This window comes from Euprymna scolopes, chromosome 5, assembly GCF_053919585.1.
Source record: "Euprymna scolopes isolate OS-2025 chromosome 5, ASM5391958v1, whole genome shotgun sequence".
Taxonomy (NCBI): domain Eukaryota; kingdom Metazoa; phylum Mollusca; class Cephalopoda; order Sepiida; family Sepiolidae; genus Euprymna; species Euprymna scolopes.
The window spans coordinates 43331823-43351832 of record NC_136486.1 but is presented as its reverse complement, the minus strand read 5'-3'; the positions used below and the strand labels follow the sequence as shown (position 1 = coordinate 43351832).

General features: G+C 32.5%; 1 protein-coding gene across 1 annotated transcript in view; it reads right to left on the bottom strand.

The window, feature by feature from the left end:
• The window catches only part of LOC145276804 (conserved oligomeric Golgi complex subunit 1-like), a 425717-nt gene that overhangs the window by 241328 nt on the left and 164379 nt on the right, over positions 1-20010 (bottom strand). Inside the window, exons 12-14 of the mRNA XM_080128123.1 lie at positions 15930-15992; positions 9420-9501; positions 6451-6556 (exon numbers count right to left, since the gene is read on the bottom strand). Coding sequence (XP_079984249.1) covers positions 6451-6556; positions 9420-9501; positions 15930-15992 — 251 coding nt within the window. The remainder of the gene's footprint in view (positions 1-6450; positions 6557-9419; positions 9502-15929; positions 15993-20010) is intronic.

Sequence of the window (20010 nt, the reverse complement as noted above, 5' to 3'; positions counted from 1 at the left end):
TAGAGTTGTCGAACTTTGCCGGGCTTAACTGCAAGACTGCCCCATTATGACTATGTAATTCCTACAGCTATGTATCTAGAAAATGGAGCTATTAAACTTGACATAGTAATGGAACAAGGAGAAAGAAGCAACCTTAGTAGAAGTTAGTGCCCCCAATAATGTTTGATTAAATAGAGCTGAGAGGGAAAAGATGAAACCCGAGGGCCTTATGTACGATATGAAAAGTAATTGAAATTTTAGGAAGATCTCTATCATTCCAGTTACTATAGGAGCAACCAGATTCGTGAAAAAAAATTACAAAAACTACCTAGCAAATATACTTGGTGAACCAAGTGCAAAAGAAAAATACAAACAATTGCACTTAAAAGGGAGAGTTAGACTCTTAAAAAGATCTCCCGGTTGGAACGTATAAGATAGCAAATGAATGTCTGGCATCTGGTAGAATGTCTCATCCGCAACTAGAACAAAATAAGCGGCAGGTATAATGTTTTTGTTTTTTTTAAGGAGCGGGGGGGGGGTCTTAATTCCAAGCGCATAAGCTTTAAGCACTGGATGAGAATTAAACTCATTATCAATGGCTTGCAAGATAAGTCGGTTGATCACTGCACTGTGTCAAGTGCTCTTTGCTTTTGCATAAACAAAATTAAAATAACAGAAGACTTTAAAAAATGTGTCACTCCCTTACATTGCAACACGATTAGCTCTAAGGCTGCATTTTGGACGCATACCAACAGGTTAAGTGAATTCTCATATCACACCGTTAAGTCCAATTTTTTAAAACTGAAATAGATTCATTAATTCAGCCAAGTAAAATATAAACATGGGAAGCCTTGCATCTCGCCAACCACTTCATTCTGATAATGCAGTAACTCCTGTTATTATGAAAGCAGAAACAAAAAATATACAAATATAATTTTAAAAAAAAAAAAAAAAAAGGTAAACTCCAACTCCCTTCCACCTCCCCCTCAGAAAGCAATCGAATTAGAAGTGTGTGCGTAATTAGCTTCTGGCAGTTTAGAGTTTTTGACGAAACAAAAAAAAAAAAAGAGAAGAGATATTTTCTCAAGAGGACACTAGGCAAACAATAATCAAGTACTAATATCAATTTCCTGGCAATGTTTAGAAGGCTTCAAGCAGACAAACAGAGCAGCTTTTAATGGCCAACCATTAAAATAAAAAAAAAGTACTCTCAAGAGTAGAGGAATGACTGACTGGCCTCCTTCTGTATAAAAAGACAATGGATACCATCTGATTGATTGATTTGGTTTAATAACATGTCGACTCATTTTTGTTTTATTTTTTTGTTTTATCTAGATTATATTTCTCTTTGTTATATTTCTCTTAGTCTGTCTGTCGATTCCACTTTTTCTTGGAAATTACTGGACTGATCTGACTGAATTTTAGTATGGACCTTTATTATGATAAGGTGGAACAAACTAAGTATTATGGTATCTATTTGATGCACAGCAAGAGAATAAGAATTAGTCACCACACTATGATATTTACTCTAGAAATTTGGCATAAAGCATTCATTCTAAATCAACTGGCTATAACTTTTTAATGGGTTTACTTTTAACTAATGAGTCATTACTAGGGCTATGACAACAGCATATTCTTTTCATTGTTTTTACTCTCGAGTATATATTCGGCACAGTTAGACACAATTAATCAACCGCGGATCACATCACTCTACATAAAAACATATAAGATATCAATGGATATATATCTGACAATCAAAACAAGTAAAAGAATATGCTGTTGTCATCGCCCTAGTCATCACTTATCAAAGCTAAAAGCAACTCAGGGATAAGGGTTAACGAAACGGATGGATTGTCAGTTAACTGAATGAGAGGATTGGAAATGACAAATGAAATGAACAGAATTTTATGACAAGTATTTGTTGAGATTGGAGTTGTAGTCTGCAGGGAGCAATCTTATAGTAATGGGTTCAGCATTCCAAGGTCAGAAACTAGTCAAAGATAAGTGTTAGATAGGTAGATAGATTCCAACCCAGAACAGCAATTCTTCCCCCTTTGTCAAAAACATTGATCACAGTATTTTCATGGTGAATGCTCTGACGAACTGCAGACACTTGTGCCCCCACAACGTAGACACCCTCGACAAACCCGACAGGCAGCTAAATCCCACCCCCACACAGTAGAGATCCCTAGATGTAAAAGATCTTTCTACTCCAGTAGTTTCTTTCTCAGAACCGCTAGACTCTGGAATTCCATTCCAGGTTCCTACTTCCCTTACTGTACTGACATGCATAAGTTCAAGTGCAACGTGAATCGACATCTTGCTGCCCAAATCCCAACATAGTGCCCCAGTAGTGCTGCCCCTGATAGTAGCCTCCTACACCAAAGTGGCAATGTGCCTTGTTTGGGGTGAAAATGTAATAAAAAAAAATGTGAGGAATAAAGGAAAAATAAGGAAAGTGAGAGTTATTGATGGTCATTTTTATGTCTAGAAGATTTACAAATTGCATTAAGTTCATATTTTGCAATATGCACGTTCCTCTCTGTCATATGCTCATGTAGTTATGAGACAGATTTAGGGGTTGGTTTATGTTGTTGGCAAGTTTAGTTCATTATATTTTCTGGTATAAATGTATTTTTTTAAGAAAAGCTATAATATTGTTTATTTTTATTTTCTCAACCATCCCCTTCATACTTTTAATGCTGGTATAGTCACATTATAAAGTGTTATATGTTTTTATTTATTTAGGAAGAGGGTGCTTATGTTTGACTATAAAGTTGTTCTTATATTGTAGATTATTAGTGAAAGGAGGGTTTGATGTCCAACGGACAAGGGGAGTATCCTTATTAGTGAACAATCCCAATCAAAGGAGTATCAAATCAAGAGATGAGCTATTGTAGAATTCTTATCTCTGCTTGATTTGATATTCTCCACACCAGTATTTTTCACTGATAAAAGATAACCCCCTCCTCTATTAGATAAAAATATAAGCCATACAACTAGATGAACTTCTTTAATTACTTTTAGCAATCGAATTTTCTTGGTGTGAATACTAATCCATTAAATACTGTATATTACAAGTAGATATTGTTGTGATATATGTTGAAAAACAGGAAATGTTTCAAATAAGAGTCACAAAAGCACTAAGTGGGTAACCCTAGTGAGTCATAAGAACCGGAAGCTGATGAAGCAGACATGACATTACACATTCTAAGGTTGATGGAATGATTCTTAGAAAAGATATTTAGTCTTGATAAAACTGTCTGTAACAGTGATAGTTCTGAATTTATGTGGGGTGAGGTATGAATGTTAATATTATTGGGATTTATTGGACAATTGTTCTCATCTTGAGTGTTATCTGCACAACGTTTTAGTCGATGTAACTTCCTACTTTCGTCAGGTGTCAAAATCATGTTTTGGCAAGGAAAAAAAGGGGGTAGCTCTGGACTCTAATGTTTCGAAATATTGGGTCTGGTTGGAAGTAATAATCAAACTTATAATTCGTGTAAACTTACTTTCAACCAGATTAAAAAATTTGAAACTTTAGAGTGCAGAGCTACCCCGGGGTTTTTTTTTTTTCCTGCTAAAACATGTTACTTGGAGATTACATCGACTGAAATGTTGCGCAGATAACACTCAAGATAAGAACACTTGTCTGATTAATCTAAATAATACAAGACAATGATAGTAAAAATTTACCAACAATTCTCCCCAACTAATAAAACCTACAATACGCTCACCAGCTGAGCTCAAACACCAAATCTGTTTCTATTTGTTTCCATCCAAATATCTATCAAGGATGTGATATACATTATATAATTTCTTTTTCAAACTATGTGGCTAAGTGATTAACAACTTGGATTAAAAAATCTGGGTATACAAAGTTCGAATCCAATTCATTTCACAGAATCACTTTCATCAAACCCAAACCTGACTTCGTGTCTAACATTTCAAAGAAAAAAAAAAAATAAAATATATCATGGACGTGAGCACCCAATGACAAAAAAAAAAAAAAAGCTGAAATCACAATCAATTTCTCAAACTAGGGAGCTAAGGCCCCTGCCATTTTCCCAACAGAGGTGGATGGAAAGGGAGTATACACTCCTTTTAATCTTCCCTCTAAATCAAGCAATGTGACAAAAATAGGTTGTAAAGCTCTAGCCATATGGCAGAAATCAGTTTTACTTAGACGAAATAATAATTGTTTTTTTTTTTTTAATTCAAAGAAATATCAGAATTCCATATTTTCCGATTTACAAAAAAAAAAAAAAAAAAAAAAAAAAAAAAAAACAGGTCTCAAATCCCTAGTATATAGAAATCAAATGCAATTACATTATTTACTGAATTATTTATACTTTTGACTTTTATATATTGCAAACATAATAGCTTCATGGGAAATAAATTTGTTGTGTTCATTTCTAATTAAAGAAAAAGAAAGCGTATGTACAGTTTAGTAAAACTATATAAATAAATGATGTCAAAGTTGCATCATATGAAGAAAGTCCCAAAGAGGAACAACCAAAGATCCAGAAAGTTGGAATCAACAACTCAACACTGAACAAACATAGAAACGTGTCACCTTTGATCTACATGTACAGAAAGCTGCATCGTGGGAGGAACTATGTGGCAGACAAACGAGATGGATTTTTACTCACATAGCAAAAACACTTGAGAATCATCAACTGTTAATCTATGGACATAAAAACTGACCAACCAAGGAGGGGAATGGGCATTATCTGGAATGGACATAACTTTTGTGAGATCTATCAGAGGCTTTTAAGAAGAGATCACTTTTTTTCAAAGAGGTTGCCAATTTTCTAGGAAGTCTAATCCTGAGCAAAATGTTTTTCCCATCACAGATCTGTCATTTGCAACATGAATCATGACGCTTAATACATCACCACATTTTGTTTTCTTGTTTTTTACATTATTTATTTCTGGGTTTGTATTACACATAAATTTGAAAAAGTTGTCAAAAACAAATATATAACAAATAAATGTTATCAAAGGCAAGATAAGTTACTTTCCTACCTAACTGGATAATTTTTTAGTGTTTTTATTTCATGTAACATGTTTATTCAGCTCGAAAAAGATATAGTGTTTGCCAATGTATTGGAAAATTTAAAATGATGCTGGACTCTCTGTTGAACACGGTAAGTTTGGAAAAATGAGTTAAAAATAAAAAACATACAAAATACTGTTAAAAACCCGTGTTTATATATATATATATATATGTTAGCCTATGTCACAGTCACAGTAGCATATATTGATCAAGTTTCTAACAGTATTTTCTACAGTTTTTATTTTTAACTCATTTTCCCAAACTTACCGTGTTCAACAGAGAGTCCAGTGCCATTTTAAATTTGACAACTTTTTCGAATTTATGTGTAATACAAACCCTTATTTCTTTATTTATTTACTTGGGGATCACCGCTTATCAAAGCTCAGGGTTAATGAGTGTTTGGTAGACGGTGAAACAACACTATGATGATAAGTAATGGTGGAATTTGGGTAGAGTTTAACTATATAAGAGAACAGCTCAAAAAAATGACCATGTTATAGTAAGCTGGAAAGCAATCCCACAGTATCATCTTTCACAGACAGACAGTTCTAGGAAAAAAAATTTTGCTCATGAAAATTTTGTTTAGTTTTAGGCACAGAGTGAGGGAAATTGTTGACAGTTGTTGTAGCTAGATGAGTGTTTGTCGCGATTGAAACTCAGTTGAGCAGCTACCATAAAGGTAACGATAGAGCAGAGATCACAACATCTATTCTGCGAGAAAGAGGAAATAGATTCTCATCCACTAGATTTCAAAGATGGTTTTGTAGGCAGGAAAGGGTACTTCTAGCAGCTCCTCCCCAGATGTGGCAACAGCATACCATTTTAAGACATATTTAGCTCTTGTAGAGGATTATACGGCATAATCACATTGACACCCTGGTTCTCGCTAAATCACTGAAGTTAAGCAATGTTTAGCCTGGTCAATACAAGATGGGTGACCAGTTTGGGAATTCCAACATTGTATGTAAGGGGGTGTCAACACCTCCTTGCAAGATTTAAAAAAATTAAACATCGTCATTTCCTCTAACAAGAACATACATGTGACTGAAGACCACTTGTGAATTTCATACTCCCACTAAAATTCCTCCTTTGGAGGAAACCGGTTATTCCAACATTAGGGTTAGTGCCACAGTTTAATTTTTTTTTTTTTTTTCAATGAGTAGAGGATTGTATTTGGAGTAAGATGCTTTCTGGAGTAATAGAATGACCCAACAATTTTTCAAGTAATTTCAGCAACAGATCTAATGTAGATCTTCTATTTCAGGTCAAGAGTGAAGGTCAGTCAGAGAAGTTTGTCAAAGTAGGATGCCCCCTCAAGATGAAAATCATTCCTTGTAATTGGGGCCGAGTGGGGATTAAAGCATTGGTTGTGAAAAGATTTTGTTAATAAATAAAGACATTTTGTTTACCTGTAATAACAGTTCCCAAACTTCTTTTCGAATGTCTGCAAGTCTTTTCACTGTGTTCACAAATCCTAACAGCTTGCACATTCCGATTTTGACACTTTGAATGCAGCTAGAACAAAAGAAAATAATTATTAATAATTAAATAATAATTAATAATGAAATAATAATGTATTATTGAATAATTATTTAATGTTAAATAATTATTTAATATTAAATAATTATGTATTATTGAATAATTATGCATTATTAAATAATAAGTGATCATTAAATAATTATGTATTATTAAATAATAATGTATTATTAAATAATAATTAATTATTAAATAATTATGTATTATTAAATTATAATTAATAATTAAATAATTATGTATTATTAAATAATTATGTATTATTAAATAATAATTATGTATTATTAAATTATAATTAATAATTAAATAATTATGTATAATTAAAAAATTATTTATTATTAAATAATTATGGATTATTAAATAATTATGTATTATTAAATAATAATTAATTATTAAATTATGTATAATTAAATTATAATTAATTATTAAATAATTATGTATTATAAAATAATTATGTATTATTAAATAATTATGTATTAATAATTAATAATTAAATAATTATGTAGTATTAAATAATTATGTATTATTAAATAATAAATAATTAAATAATTATGTATTATTAAATAATCATGTATTAATAATTACTAATTACATAATTATGTATTATTAAATAATTATGTATTATTAACTAATTAATAATTAAACAATTATGTATTATAAAATAATGATGTATTATTAAATAATAATAAATAATCAAACAATTATGTATTAAAAAATAATTATTATTAAATAATAATTAATAATTAAATAATTATGTAGTATTAAATAATTATGTATTATTAAACAACTATGAATTATTAAACAATTATTTAGTATTAAACAATTATGTATTATTACATAATAATTAATAATTTACTATGTATTATTAAAGAATTATGTATCATAAAGCAATAATTTATAATTTAATAGTTATGTATTATTAAATAATAATTAATAATTAAATAATTATCTATTATTAAATAATTATGTATTATTAAACAATTATTATAATAATTAATAAGTTAATAACTATGTATTATTAAATAATTATATATTATAAAGTAATAATTAATAATTGAATAATTATTTATTATTAAATAATCATTTATTATTAAATAAATATGTATTATTAAATAATAATTAATACTTGTATAATTATGTATTATTAAATAATAATTAATAATTGTATAATTATGTATTATTAAATAATTATGTATTATTAAATATTTAATAATTAAACAATTATGTATTATTAAATAATAATTAATAATTAAATAATTAAGTATTATTAAATAATGATGTATTATTAACTAATTATGTATTATTAAATAATTGTGTATCATTAAATGATAATTAATAATTAAATAATTGTGTATTATTAAATTATAATTAATAATTAAATAATTATGTATTATTAAATCATAATTAATAATTAAATAATTAAGTATTATAAATAATAATTAATAATTAAATAATTATGTATATATGTATTTTAATTATTAAGAAATCCTTGTAGTTTCAGTTCTTTTAGGTTCGTGTGGCGTTCCTTACATCTTTTCACTTTATTTCTGTTGCAGTTTCCACGACTGATTTAATTATTATTATTATTATTATTATTATTATTTGTTTTACTATTTGTACTCTATAAATTTACACAAGTCATCATAAGAGATTACTCACTGACAACAACCGTCTCCCCAGATTTCCAGTACTCTCTACTTCTTTTGATAACTTTTTGCCAGTAGAGGTCTGGTTAGTGCTTTCTCTTCTCTGTATTTCTCTTTGACCTTTCACAACTATTTAATGTGGTACTAATCGATTTCTAACACTACAATTTTTATGTTTTTAATGGTGGGGGCATAATTAACTTACAATTTTGCAATTTCAGTTTTTTTGGTTCCACATGGTGTCCCGCTATATATTTTCTTTTTTACTTCTGTTACAGTTTCCATATAACCGGTTGCTATTATTATCTATAATTTATTTAATATATTAATACAATAATTTGTGTGTTATTTTCTGTGTCACGCTTACATCTGGGTCATTTAATTGTCATGTACTTCAATTTCTTGTAATAAATAATTTTACCAAGAATTCTTCATAATTTTGGTTTCATGGCACTTAAGTCATCTATTTTTTTATAAATAATTTTTCCAAGAATTCCTCATAAGTTTTGGTTTCAATTATAGCTAATGGCACTCCAATAATCTATATTTTTAAATAATTTTTTCAAGAATTCTTCATAAGTCTTGGTTTTGGTTTCGATTTTAGCTGGTGGCACCTTAGTAATCTATTTTTTTTTTTATAAATAATTTTATCAAGAATTCTTCATAAGTTTGGGATTTGGTTTCAATTCAAACTGATGAACCCAAGTCATATAGATATATTTTTTATTTTTGAAATCTCAACTTTATAATATACAAAAATCGATAGAACATTAACTCTATAATAATATATATGAACTCTACAAAAATTAAAATATCATCGTGTATTTTATGACCGGGATATGCCAGGCATCCCTGCTAGCTTAGATAAATACTTTTGCAGTTTTAACAAAAGAGCTACAATAATATCAGAACGTCTCCATTTACGCAGAACATCTACAGAATGCTAACATCAATGTTGAGGAATAATGCGCTAAGGCTTCTTTTGTTCCTATTTACTTTGTCTCCCCACGAAGGCAGAATTAGACACCAGGGTCGTTTTTTAATGTGGGGAAAAGGAACAAAAATAAAAATTGTCTCAGTTGTGAAGGATTTCTCCTCCACTAACCAAGAACAAAAAATCGATGTGTAGCATTGGAGGCCAAGAAAAACAGTTCCTTTTGTTAACATATAAAAATAAATGTTTAAAACAATCAACTTACGCATCAATCCATTGCTGACAATTTTCTTTAAGATGCTGAACAGAAATTACGGAAATGGATGCTCGTGTTGTGGGATGGAAATCTAGAAAAAAGATTTATTTTAGTTAATGAAAATAAAAATAAAAGTAAATAAACATTCTTCAACATTAAGAACAAATAAATGTAGTCCAATGTAGTTTTCTGACAATCATGCACACACAAGAAATGCTTGAATTATAATATCCTTAGTTATATTGTAATATTATAGACGTTTCCCCCACTCCAGAGTGTTAGGAAGTGATGTGTTAGAAGAGGAAAAGACTATAATAATGAGAGGAAATATTTCATTAGCAGAGGAAAAGTATAAAGAGTGAGTTTAGTAAAAAAGATGATGGGATGGGGGGGGGGCAATTTTTTTTTTAATTCTCAAGACAGGAAAATATGTCATGATTGGTGATCAGTTTTCAAATAATTATGAGAGAGACCTAAAAGTCATTTTCACTGGTTAGCCATTCTGAGACAAAGACAAGACTTTTAGGATTTCCAATCCCAAGTCAAATTTAGGAATTAAAGTGTAAAGTCAGTTAACAGTTTGCAACAGTTTTGAGTTAGGAACAGTTGACAATTGTTGGTTGCTGGGAGAAGATTCGGAGATCAACCTCAACGGACAATCAAGATGTAGATGTTAGCAGCTAGAGTCATTTTCCACAACTATATCACACATGCACACCCTAAAAGTCTGTGCTTTCTCTTATTTTATATTTTTATTCTTGTAAACTAATGTTTGATTTGAAAAGGAAAATTGTTTTTGCTTTGAGCTTTGTAGAATATGATTGACTTTTGCAAAAGGAAAGGAAAGAAAAAACAACATTAATGTTTGGTACATTTTAGGTCAGGAAGCCAGTATCTTCAAACAGCTTGATATGGTAACACCAGAATGCTCTCAGAATCAATGTTAAAAACCTGCAATCTTGCAGGCAGTGACTAACGAAGAGAACTTCATGCAGAAAAGACAATCCTGAGGAATGATTTTCATGGGTTCTATGCAGACGTCCAACTTACTTAACAACAATAACCATTAGCAGAAGAGAAACAGAACAACCAACCAAAGGAAGTCTTAGTTTTTCAAAATCTTCAAGTAATCCTCACTCCAGAAGAGATTAAATTAATTATACATGGTGACCCAAACAAAATGCCACCTATTAAATCATTAACAAAAGTTGTACGCATAAATACCCAACAGTCTTTCTTTTAGGGGTTACTGCCTGACATATATTTTACATTTATTTTTAAATTTTCTTAGTATTTCATTTTCTTATATTTTGTTTTGTATATTCTTTCATTGTTTTTTTTTCTGTCCCTTCTCTCTTTTATCCCCACCATATCGCCCCCACCCATAAAATTATTTTTCCAATTCTAATCTAAAAAAATTTTCCATTTCTAATCTGAATGTTTTTAAAGTCAGTGTTGTTTTCTTACCTTTACTTTTGTATAATGTTGCCTTTTCCTCTCTTTTCTGTAAACTTTATTTTGATAATGCAATAAAGTTATATAAACTTTACAATTTTTCTTTTTAACTTTTATATATATATATATATATAAAGCTAGTGAGAAAGAACCCCCAGCAGGGTGTTCAATTATTAAGAAAATTTCAAAAATGAGAGCATAAAAATTATTTATCTATGTATTACAGAAGATCAGGACATCATCAGTTTCAAACCCAAACAAAAGGGACCTATAACTGGTCTTTTATGTTGAACTCTCATAAACCTCTGTTTATGTCTGTCTTCATGGAAAATGGTGGCTTGCACACTGCAACTTTTTTACAATATTTCAATCCTCAATCTTATATTTTTTACCATAGAAAAGTTACAGCATGTGAGCCACTATTTTCTGAGGAGACAAATATAAACAGAGGCTGATGAGAGTTTGACATAGAAAACCAACCTTTATTTGAATTTGAAACTGACAATACTGATGCTGTCCTGATCTTTTGTAAAATATATATATATATATATATATATATATATATTTCATAGTTAATTAATAAAAGTAGACAATTTATAATTTTTATGTATTTTTTTATTATATATCTTATTAGAGAGGGATAATACTTATTGCCTTAAGTATCCTCATTCATGAGAGATTATCTTTAAAAATGCCATTATAATCCTATATCCAGTAGATATATCATAATTTATAATTTAATATATAAAATTAAGCCAGTTTGATTTTCAGAGTGAGACCGAAATAGGTTTTACAGTGACAAATCAATATTTGATTCCTAATAGCTAATTTTTAATTATTATTGTCCTAGTATGTTCTTAGAAAAAAAGAAAACCATACTTCAATTTCTTTCAAAATATATGTATTCTGTTCTGCCAGATTTGCAAGTCCCACTAACCCACATGGTTCACTACAGATTGTGCAGTTCCAATTGCGCAAAGACAGCAGGCATTCTGCCGCTTCATACGTCATAAGTCAAGAATTTGTAAATGCTTGAAATCATTGTAAGAGAAAAACAGCGACAGCCAAAAGAAAGCATACTGAAATAATCAGGGGACACATAGAATCACAAAAATAATAACTTGTGATTTCTGCAAAAATCTATAATAGTGTAGTGAATAAAAGGCAATCAGTAATTCCCTCACTATCCAACAACCAGAGGATCTATGCACAGCAACTGAGAAGGCAGACCTGCTTGCCTGGCAATTTGCCTCCAACTCCACCTTAGAGCCAACAAACAACTCCCTACCAAATTTCCCTATGCAGACTGAAGCCATACTAGATGATGTAAAAATCACCTCTTCTCAGGTCTGCGATATCATAAAAAATTTAGACACCTCCAAGGTGTGTGGGCCTGATCTCATCCTTGCTATACAAATTAAGAAATGCTGAGCTAGCTCCTGTACTTTCCAAGCTCTACAATAAATGCCTTGCTAAATCTTGTTTCCCTTATAGCTGAGAGATGGCCTCTGTTGTACCAGTGTACAAGAATTCTAGTGAAAGGACTGACCCTCTCAATTATCGCCCTCTTCACTAAAATCTTTGAGACTTTAATTAATCAAGCACTAGTTCACCACTTCGCAAAAGCATATCTTCTCTCTGACAAACAATATGGATTTAGGCAATGTCGCAGATATTTTAACAGTTATCTTTGAGTGCATATACCATGCACTGGGTAAGGTGGGTGAAGCCAGGGCTGTAGCCCTTGATATATCCAAAACCTTTGACAAAGTCTAGCACTAAGGGCTGCTAATGGAAATTAAATCGTATGGTATAACTGGATGTGTACTAAATATAGTTAGATCCTTCTTAGACAATAGGACCATTCAGGTTCATTGATGGACATACAACCAAGCAGCATAACATCAATGCGGGAGTGCCTCAGGTGTCCACTATTATTCCTATTTATTTATTATTATTTTTTATTTATTATTATTATTGGACCACTATTATTTCTGATATTCATAAACGACCTCCCTGATAATATTATGCCTGAGATGAGTATATTTGCTGATACAGTTCTATAACATGCCTGAGGGAAGAACGGATGTACATAAACTTAAGACAATGGCAGAATCATTAGAAAATGACCTTTAAATCGTAGTGGAATGGAGCCGCAAATGGATGGTAACATTTAATGCTAGTAAGGCTAAGCTGCTCTCCTTTAACAATTACTAGACGCTTCTCCAACTACCGCTATCCATGACAAATAACACTCTACCTGAGAGGTCTTCCTTCAAACTCCTCGGCCTAACATTTGTGGGCAATATGAACTGGAACAAATACATTGAGAACATTGCAAAGGCTGCTGCAAAGAAGGTAGGTTCCTTCTATCAAGCTAGAAAACTACTCACACCTGAGAGTATCCTGTACTTCTACAAGGCCACCATTTGGATAGGGTGCAAAAAAGAATTTTCAATCTAATAGCTTCCACTATGTCAACTAAGCTCTAACCCCTGTCCCATCGCTGCAATGTTGTATCTCTGTGCCGGTTTTAAAAAGATTTTAATGGAATGTGCTCTGATGAACTCATTGCACTTGTGCCCCTTCGACATACATATCCCCAACAAATCCACTAAGCAACAAAATCTCACCCCTTCACTTTTGAGGTCCCTGAATGCCAGAAAGATTTCTATTCTAATAGTCTCCTCCCTCGAACAGCTAGACTTTGGAATTCTCTTCCTGCTACCTGCTTCCCTGTCTGTACTGATATGCAGAAGTTTAAATGTAATGTAAACCAACATCTTGTTAATCTTTCCTAAGCATGGTCCCAAATAGTAGTCCCTTACGTCCAAGTGGCGAGATGTCTTGTTAGGAGTGAACGTGAGTAAAAAAAAAAGACATTCCTAAATAATCACCTAAAATGATACATTAACTGATGTCATTAATAAAAGAACAATATAGTGATTAATCTACTTTAATTAACAGATAAAATATTACAAGTGTTCGAATTGCATATTGCACTACTCATTTATTGACATTACTTGCCTATCAACACATTACTTAAAAGAATTTGACTTCTAATGCTGTCTTACAGCTATGTTTCCTTCAATAATTACAAGAAATCTTCTCTGCCACCAATAGCAATGGCCAGTGACTCTTTATCTGAGAGCACATCTTTCAAACTGCTTGGCCTAACGTTCACAGGAAACATGAGTTGGAACAATTACATTGAAAGCATTGCCAGGGGCGCTGCGAAGAAGGTAAGCTCTCTTTACCGTGCTAGAAAACTACTAACACCCGAAAGTATCCTATATCTCTATAAGGCCACCATTCGCCCATATATGAAGTATTGCTGTCACATTTGGGCTAGTGCATCTGCTACTAGTCTCTCACTCCTAGACAAGGTTCAGCCTCTGTCCCATCAACATAATGTTGCGTCCCTCTACTTGTTCTACAAGTATTTTAATGGTGAATGCTCTGGCGAACTGCAGACACTTGTGCCCCCACGAGGTAGACACCCTCGACAAACCCGACAGGCAGCTAAATCCCACCCCCACACAGTAGAGATCCCTAGATGTAAAAGATCTTTCTACTCCAGTAGTTTCTTCCCCAGAACGGCTAAACTCTGGAATTCCATTCCAGGCCACTGCTTCCCCAACTGTACTGACATGCAGAAGTTCAAGTGCAATGTGAACCGACATCTTGCTGCCCAAATCCCAACATAGTACCCCAGTAGTTGTTGCCCCTGATAGTAGCCCCCTACATAAAGTGTAGTTTGAGGTGAAAATGTAATTAAAAAAAAAAAAAGTGTTTGAAGCGGTCTTAAATACAAAAATAATAATGGTCATTGTCTGATATTATACTTCCATTTTCATTGCTTATTATGTATGATCCCACACAATTGGGAGATTCTATTTATAAACAATGCTGCTAGGAACTGACGAATCAAATTAATTCACATTCTGCTACCAAACAATCAGAAATCAGAATTTCTCCATAAATATTAAACCTTTTCTGTAGCAACTTCGCATATGTTTTCTTCGTGTCAACACGGGAAGAATCTTTTGTTCTGTCTACTGAGAACCAGTCACCTCTAGGACTTGTGTAGAACAGCGAACCATCAGAAACTGTTTTGTCTACTGAGAACCAGTCACCTCCAGGACTTGTGTAGAACAACTAACCATCGGAAACTGTTCTGAAACTAAACATGGCTTACAACTCAAGATTATGTCTTCTATGTGTGCTTGAAAGGCCGATAATAATTAAGACAACATGCTGGTATATTGACAAAATTGTATTTACAAAAGTACAGCCATTGTATGCTATAGAAAGTCTACATCCAATACTGTGGCTACGACTGTCACCAGTGACTGCCATCATGACTACTACAACACTTTATTGTAACTCTATTCATAGACTCTATAGTCACTTGAAGAGTCTATCTATTTCCGAAATAGGATAGATCATCATCACACCATAACAAAAACATGTCTTTGTCTTCATGGCATGTCATTAAAGCATGTGGTCATACAACAGTTTCCCACTTTTTTATGCAGTTCATTTGCATTATTGTCGTATTCTGCAAGATCCTTCAATCTCCACGAGTTGGACAGTAGAGGGCAGACACGGCAATGTTGCATCGTATGGTCCTCCTCTCCACATTCTCAGGTGGTTAGGTCAGTTTTGCAGGCCCATCTGGCCATAGCAGCTTTTGATAACCCCATTCCTGTTCTCAGGCAGATGAGTGTTTTCCACTCAAGCCAGGGTGCTTCTGAACCATGAGAGAGGGTCTCAGAAAGAGAGATTTCTATATCAGTAGGAGTGGGACCATTCTCTAGCCGTCAGGTTCACAACTGTAGTCTGGTCTCTTCATGAGATGTTGTCAGGAGTTCAACATGGTTGAGGAAGCTTCTCAATTCTAATTTTAGCATACATACTGAACCTGACATAGTTATAAAATAGAAAAATATTTACAAAACAAATTTTAGCTTAATGGATCCAGAGTAAGTCAGAATCAGTACATCTAATAACAAGAAAGAATTGTGTGATTTCTTTTTCTTTGAGAAAGATGCAAATACTTACCTATCACAGAATTAGGGAGATAACTGGCTGACATTGAACTTTGATTGTCTAAAAGACCAACACCTGGAAAATAAAACATGTTAATCATTAATTTGCAATGATGCAGTATAGTCAACAAGAAAAATAGGTGTAAAAAAATTTATAACAAATAACTTTTTACCAAACGCAAGAAAATTTAATTTTCTGTCAGTCAACATAGTTTTTTCTGTTTTGGAACTTTTTTAAGTATCTGTTTTTTTCTCAATTTTGTATAGCTATCTAGAAGCCTTGGAAAAATAGATTTTCAAGATGGCTGGCATGCTTTATTTGATGTAAAGATTTGATGTTGTATGTTTAACAAGTCAAAAATCTAAAATTAAACAAAAATACAACTAATAAGTTTGGACCAAATGATGACAATTGAGTTTACAACTGATCTGTATATTTTTAACTTACTGAAATTGTTTTAAGTTCTTATTTATTTCAAAATATTTTCAAATACTACACTGAACCTTCTGATCTTACATGGGCGACATGTTTTTCAAGCCTTTTAGATAGAAATACAAAATGAATGTTATGCATGCATATTCATAATGCTGTTGTTCAACGTTCACCTGGCAAATTTTATTTTTTTAATTTTAACACTTTTGCACCAATTCTACCTGGCTAAAACCAAAATATAAAGTTCTGCATGGGTTCGAATACCCTATATATGAAGTTTAATGCCTGTAGATCAAAAACTGACGGAGACGTTTGGTAGGCAAAATTTTTTAAACAAAAATATATACGCATACATAAATATATATAGAAAGAGTTTTGTGTTTACTATAAGCTTTTTACACAAATATTACGCAAGTATAAATCATGTAGAATATCTGCATGAATATAATTGCATGTAATAGTTAACTAAAGATGATCATCCCATAAGAAAACCGAAAAAACTAATATGGAATAAATTAAAATGAATGTTTAAAAGAATATGCAAATTAGCTAGATCTTTTGCAGATAAATGCAATTCAATCACCCATATATAACAAAGTTGTATTTTCTTTTTAAATAAATAGAAAAAAGGTTTTTAATATGAATATCAATACACAAAAAAAAATTTATAGTATATATATATATTTATGTGTGTGTGTGTGTGTGTGTGTGTGTATACCGTTCCTCATTAGGGGGCACCAAAATTGGTTAAAAGGAAAATTATTCCCAACTCCCATTTAGGTAAAAATGCATTTTCATATATATATAATTGAATTCTTTTTTTTTTTTTTTTTTTTTTTTTTTTTACAAGGTGGTCACCACTTAACAAGACTCGGAAGCCACTCAGGGATAAGAGTTATTGTAAGTACAGTACGTTAGTGTGGATATTTAGAGTGGATACTTAAGGGGGTGGTTCATCAGGAATTTGTTTACGTTGGATTTGAAGAAATCCAAGTTGTAATCAGGAGGGAAGCAGGCAGACGGAACAGAGTTCCACAGGTGTGCAGTTCTAAGAAAGAAGCTTTGTTCATGGAATCTACGTTTTGATTTAAGCATAGATAAAGAGTGGGAAAAGTTTTTGACAGTGGATTCAGCTAGACGGGTGTTTTTTGTAAAAGATTGGTGAGGGGAGACCAGAGATTGGAGTTCAGACGAGCACCTGTCATGGAAATAACGATAAAACAAAGATAAGCTTGCAACGTCTCTTCTGTGGGAGAGAGGTTGCAGGGAAGAGAAAAGGGCATCCCCCACTAAGCCACAAAGTCTATTTTGTACTCTGTCAAGGCAGTATAGGCTGTTTTTAGCAGCTCCTGCCCAGATATGGCAGCAGTATTCCATCCTTGGGAGTACTTGGCTTTTATATAGATAGAGAATTGCATCAATAGTGAGATATGTTCTGGAGTGGTAGAAGGATCCCACCATTTTCCAGCGACCTTGACCACAGACTTGATGTACTTGTTCCATTTCAGATCAGGAGTGAAGGTCAAGCCCAGAAGCTTGTTAAAACATGGGGCTTCTCCTAGACGAGAGCCATCCATTTCAATTGATGCCAGATGGGGGATCAGAGCGTTGATGATGTAAAGATAGGAGTTTGGTTTTAGATGCATTAAAGGTAACTAGCCATGTCTTCCCCCACTGAACCACTCGTTCGAGATCAGAGGAGAGAGAATCAGAGAGAGCTTTGTCATTTACAGCCTTTGATGTGTTGCTGTAGATGGTCGTGTCATCAGCATAGATGTCAACGAATGATTTAAGTATGTGTTTAGGGAGATCGTTGATGTAGATCAGGAAGAGAGTTGGGCCCAGGATGGACCCTTGAGGGACTCCAGCATTAATACTGCAGGCCTCTGATTTTTGTCCATCAACCACTACTCTTATGAGCCTATCAGAGAGAAATGATTTAATGGAGAAAATATTTCCAGTTATACCGTAGCTGGAGATCTTGTGAAGTAGGCCTTTATGCCATACCTTGTCGAAGGCCTTTGATATGTCAAGAGCAATTGCCCTGGAAAGGAAGCCTTTGTCAAGAGATTCAATAATCCTATGATATAACCATTAGCACATCTGCGGTAGATTCAAAAAGTATCTCAAAACAAAAACAAATAACATCTACATGAAAAAAAAAAAAAAAACATAATACATTCAGTTGTGTGAGATAGCCTAGAGGGTTACGCTTCTTACCATGGGGTCCCGATTTCGAATCTCGCTAAATTCAGCCACTCTGATGAGTCGTAGATGACGAAACACGTGCCAGTAAATAATTATATTTTAAAAATAATATATATATATATATATATATATATATATATATATACACACACACACACATACACGTCTCTATACACGTTATGTACGTAAGTATATATAAACACTAACTGGCTTTACAAAGTTCATTACTTAAAATACTTGAAAGAAAATTTTACATCATAAATATTGCATTGATAACTTTGTTGTACATATGAAAGAAAGCCATTTGCATTTATTCATATAAATAAATAAAGGTTAACATTTTTGGAACTTGTATGCAAATTTATTTACCTTTTCAATACGATCATATTAAAGAAAGGAAAATAAGGAAGAAATCAATTTATCTGGGTGGCCGTGTGTGGGAAGGGGGGGCAGAACTTACAATATAGAAATAGAACATAACATTTTGAAAATTAGATTTTTTTTCTTTCCTAATGAAAAGTACGGAAGAAACATTTGAACACAATTGCTAAACATTTGAACACAAAATGAAACAATATTCCTAAACAGAACTAGTTGTTATATATTAAAACTTTAAAAAATCATTGAATTAAAAAAATATAGCAAAAAAAAAATAAAATAATAATAAACTGCTCTGTTTTTTATGTACGAACATGTGTTATGGTCCAGATTGGCGTATCCAGAATCGCATAATCCTTATGCTGTATAGCATCGTCATGCTTTTCCATCACACAGGTGAGTGCTTATCAAGACCCAAAGGTCACTCGAGGGTAAGGGTTAATGAGTTTATTAGGTGGGCGGTGAGACAACACTGGTAGCGATGGTTGAAACTTAACAGAATTTAATGATTTAAGAAGACAAAATGTTACGTATATACATATTCATTATATATACTACTATGGGATAGACATAATCATATTGACACACTGGTTCCCATTAAATCACCGAAGTTAAGCAACGTTGAACCGGGTCAGTACTAAAATGGGTGACCATTTGGGAATTCCAGGTGCTGTGTGTGCTCTACGCTTATCTCGACAATTTTTCTAGTCGTCCTACACTTCTCCTTGCCACCGGACCCAAGCAGTGCCGATTCAGGAGAGGTATGGTTGGTGATTGCAAAACCCTTGCCTTATAATTACATGCACAGCTACTCTTGCAGAGGGTATACATTGTCTTTCGAGACTGAACGGAGGCGATGATAGGATAGATAGATAAAAGATAGGGTTTTTCTTTTGTGTACAGTTGGATTCACTCAAAGTAGAACGTTTTGACTTCACCGTTAGTGCAAGCAGAAATGGGTCCAACTTTTGCATTTATTTACTTAGAGACATGTCTAAATACATACAGTTATGTGCATAGAAGTGTATGTAGATTTATGTCTTATCTATTCTCTCTCTCTCTCTGTGTGTGTGTG